Source organism: Squalius cephalus (genome assembly GCF_949319135.1).
Source record: "Squalius cephalus genome assembly, chromosome: 21".
Lineage (NCBI taxonomy): Eukaryota > Metazoa > Chordata > Actinopteri > Cypriniformes > Leuciscidae > Squalius > Squalius cephalus.
In genome coordinates, this window is record NC_137142.1 from 14,995,227 (window position 1) to 14,999,393 (window position 4,167).

The 4,167-nt window shown below is 35.8% G+C and overlaps 1 protein-coding gene across 1 annotated transcript in view; it reads left to right on the forward strand.

The window, feature by feature from the left end:
• snapc1b (small nuclear RNA activating complex, polypeptide 1b) overlaps nucleotides 1-3,196 on the forward strand; it is a 6,741-nt gene extending 3,545 nt beyond the window's left edge. The window contains exons 5-10 of the mRNA XM_079856199.1: nucleotides 381-530; nucleotides 1,848-1,892; nucleotides 2,057-2,119; nucleotides 2,265-2,400; nucleotides 2,481-2,546; nucleotides 2,667-3,196. Of these exons, the coding sequence (XP_079712325.1) occupies nucleotides 381-530; nucleotides 1,848-1,892; nucleotides 2,057-2,119; nucleotides 2,265-2,400; nucleotides 2,481-2,546; nucleotides 2,667-2,722 (516 nt within the window). The 3' untranslated portion in view covers nucleotides 2,723-3,196. The remainder of the gene's footprint in view (nucleotides 1-380; nucleotides 531-1,847; nucleotides 1,893-2,056; nucleotides 2,120-2,264; nucleotides 2,401-2,480; nucleotides 2,547-2,666) is intronic.
• The last annotated feature ends 971 nt before the right edge of the window (nucleotides 3,197-4,167 follow it).

Sequence of the window (4,167 nt, forward strand, 5' to 3'; positions counted from 1 at the left end):
GTTCTTAAAGCATATTAAAACACCACATAGACATATAAACATTAAAAACTTGATTTTCACCACAGGGGGACTTTAAATATATTTCTGAATGTGTGAAAGCTTGTTCTATCAGTTCTATTACATTTGCTGTCTTGGCCATGTCACTGATCAGTCGAAAACATGATTTAAATATTGATCTTACTGAATTTTGCCTATAACAAAACAATTAAATTTTCAGGGTCATCCCATAAAAAAAAAAAAGACAATCTAATTTGTGAGTTTTTAAATGCAAATTGGGTTTCTTTGACAATTGAAAAGTGTGCTCAAGAGTTGAGTGAGAATGGGAAGACTGTTTGGTTAACAGTCCATATTTACAGTAAATATGTTTTTCTGGACCTCAGGAAATTGGAAATATCCATGAGCATTATGAGGGTCTGAAGAAAGCTATTTTCGCTGAACCAGACCCAAACCTGAATCTTATCCAACAAAACCTGGTTCCTAAACTAAACGGTTCCATCCTCACCTATTCCAGTTGGCAGAGGAACCGTACAGTAAGTATATTTGTTTATATGAGTGTAAAAGAATGAACAAATCTCAGATTCTTGATTTTGTTGCATTTTGGAAAATATCCCAACTTTTCTGGAGATGGGGTTGTATACAGACCCTTTCCAAAAAATTAGAATATCATGGAAAAGTTTATTTATTTCCATAATTCCATTCAAAACATTAAACTTCCATAGATTATAGATTCAGGGCCCACAACTTAAACGATTTAAAGTATTTATTTGTTTATTTGTACATAATTTGGGCTTCCAGCTCATAAAACCCACGAAAACAGGATTTAAAAAAATTAGAATATTACATGAAATCACACAGTAATTACACAGTGATACCATGGTCAGTGAACCAAGTTTTGGTTCTTTTGGCAGTGTGGGCAGGTGCAAATCCTGCTGGAAAATGAAGGAAGCATCTCCATAAAGCTTGTCTGCTGAAGGAAGCATGAAGTGCTCTGGAAATGTCCTGGTAGACGGCTGCGTTGACTCTGGATTTAATAAAGCACAGTGGACCAAAGTCCTCTTTTCTAATGAGAGCAAGTTTTGCATCTCATTTGGAAACCAAGGTCCCAGAGTCTGGAGGAAGAATGGAGAGGCACACAATCTAAGATGCTTGAAGTCCAGTGTGAAGTTTCCACAGTCTGTGTTGGTTTGGGGAGCCATGTCATCGGCTGGTGTTGGTCCACTGTGCTGTCCACTCAACGCAGCCGTCCACCAGGACATTTCCAGAGCACTTCATGCTTCCTTCAGCAGACAAGCTTTATGGAGATGCTGACTTCATTTTCCAGCAGGATTTGCACCTGCCCACACTGCCAAAAGAACCAAAACTTGGTTCACTGACCATGGTATCACTGTGTAATTACTGTGTGATTTCATGTAATATTCTAATTTTTTTAAATCCTGTTTTCGTGGGTTTTATGAGCTGGAAGCCCAAATTATGTACAAATATACAAATAAATACTTGAAATCGTTTAAGTTGTAGGCCCTGAATCTATAATCTATGGAAGTTTAACGTTTTGAATGGAATTATGGAAATAAATAAACTTTTCCATGATATTCAATTTTTTTGGAAAGGGTCTGTATATATATATAAAAAGGTTTGGGAAGAACTGAAAATTTTATTAATTCATTAATACATGCAGCCTTTGTGATCCTAAAAATACTTGCTAAAGATACAAAATCATTATAAAATCTTAGCAACCCAAATTTTTAAATGGTTTCACATAACTACATCAATGATGGCATTTAATCCTGAATATTGTTGAAGTATGTATATGTGTGTGTAAACCATGCATGTCTTGTTTGTTTTTTTAGGAATCTGAGCAGCAGGATGCTGGAGAGGGACCTTCAAATCAGGAAGTAAGCGATTAAATTAAACATTCATATTCATATCTGTCTCTTTAATATTACATAGTGCTTCATTCCCTCTGCAGCAGTGCAGTGATGTTGCAGTACCGTTGTTTTATCAGAGGGGTGTGTTATTCTCTGTGTTATTAACTCTCTGGATTTGTTTCTGCCCAAAGAGCTCCCGAAGAGCCCAACTGTTAGCGTCGATTAAGTCCAGATCTTATGGACAAGTTTCGGAGGTAAATATAGACATCATAAGAGAATGGTCAGATTATTTGTTAAGATTATACATAATAACCTGAACACATATGATAAACAAACACTTTACATGAGTAACTAAGCATGAGATTGTAAACGCATCGTTTTCCATCATTTCCATGTTAGGCCTCCAAGTCTCGACGTCACAGACAGACACAGTTGGTCCCGGCAGCCGGAGCAGACGTTTCACAAACGGTCCCAGGAAAAAAGAAGCGAAGCCCATCACTTAAAACACGCACTCAATTACGATTCAACACTCAAGGTAAGTCCTCCCCACCCAAAGAAACTCACCTAGCTATGGTTTGTTTGCATCGACTGATTATCGCCATTTCTGTGTTCTAGGAAACGAGAGAGAGGGGTTGACCCGGCTGTGGTGTTTGAGTACAGTGAAAGAAGAGAAGGCACCAGGTAAGCAAACAGATGGGATTAGGTCATGTTGACCAATCAGAGTGAGTCATAAGAACATGCTGACCAATCAGAGTGGAAGAGAAGTCTGTTCAATCCAAGATGTTTTTTTTTATTTCCCAGAAAAAAGGAAGAAAAAATTCGACTGGAACCCCGAGAAGAGCAGCGATCCCTCTTAACATTAAGCACCTACATCGGGATGGACTGTGATTGGAGGGCCGCCAAGTGTTGAAAGCTATTGTGATTTGTGCCTCAAGCTCCAGTTTCATTTCATTTGTTTCATGTGATTTTAAACCTTGCTGTTCTTGGGTTAAAAGTTAACATTTTACATGTTTTTAAGGCTGCTCTTTTCATTATTTTATTTTGTATTTTAATATTTGGCCTCAGAATACATTTGATGTTTGAGGCAAATGTGAAAAAACTGACAATTGTATAATAATAATTATTGGTTTTAAATGAACAAATTGTTGTGTAGCTTGTTACAAAGTTTAGTTTTTTTGTGAAGTATTTGTTACTGTTTTAAATGTTAACGATTTTATGATCATTCAAAATGTCTGCTTGGCTCTCCCTGTTTTTCTTTTCTTTTTACCTCAGTCCACTTTCTGTTGCGTTTGTGCCAGATAATATATCTCACACACACTGAGAGAAAGAGAAAAACAGAGTTGTGTGTTATTTTGTATGCATGTGGTCTAGTTCTTTCTGACCTTAAGGTTTTATTGATCTACTCATTCGGCTGCTTGATTTAGTCAATATCTTTTATCACTTCCAATCCCAGCTTTTCTCTCCCTCTCTCATTCATGCCTCTGCCGAAGTGTGGAGTCGCCTGATAATTTATGTCTGCAGGCAGCACAGTCAGGATTTATATACAGTAGTTCGCACCTAATAGGTCGTAGCTTTTAAGGCAAATTCAATACATCTGAATCATAGTTCCTGATTTGCATGTAAAGATGAGCTTTATTTCTCTCAGTGCTTGCTGGGGACATGAGACAGACCAGTAATGGAGGGTCAGGGTCTCTATGCACACTGGCACTAGCACTGTCTGCTAAATTTGAGAGTATATGGTGTTGCCAGCTTAATCTGTACCTGGAGATTGTAAAAAATAATGCTTATGAAAAAAAATATATATATATATATATATATATATTTTTTTTTAACAGAGAATAATTGATTTTCTTTCATTTTAAGTAATTAACTATTATTTCCATTCTACTCCACACAGTTTATTTACTTTCTACTAACAATGTACAACAATGTTTACATAAATCACATGAGAATTCTGTAATTTTTGTAACTGTTCTAAAAAAAAATGTTTTAATAGTTTTCATTGCTATTATTATTATTTTTGCGTTATTTGGTAACATTACATCATGACAAACAAAATGACGTCTCATATTTTATTTCAGGCTCTTAGCTGACGCTGTTCTCTCCTTAGTAAACAAGTAAGCCTAACTGGAAGGATTTTTATTTTTGTTTTTCACAGTATACGAAATTATTTGTTTTGGATTATCATAGTCTTACAATGTAGTAATATTTTTTATAAAAGACTGGCCTGGGAAAAGGCTACAGTACATGGTAAAAAGTTTTCAAGACAGGTTTAATGTGATTTTCATATAACAAAAAAAAA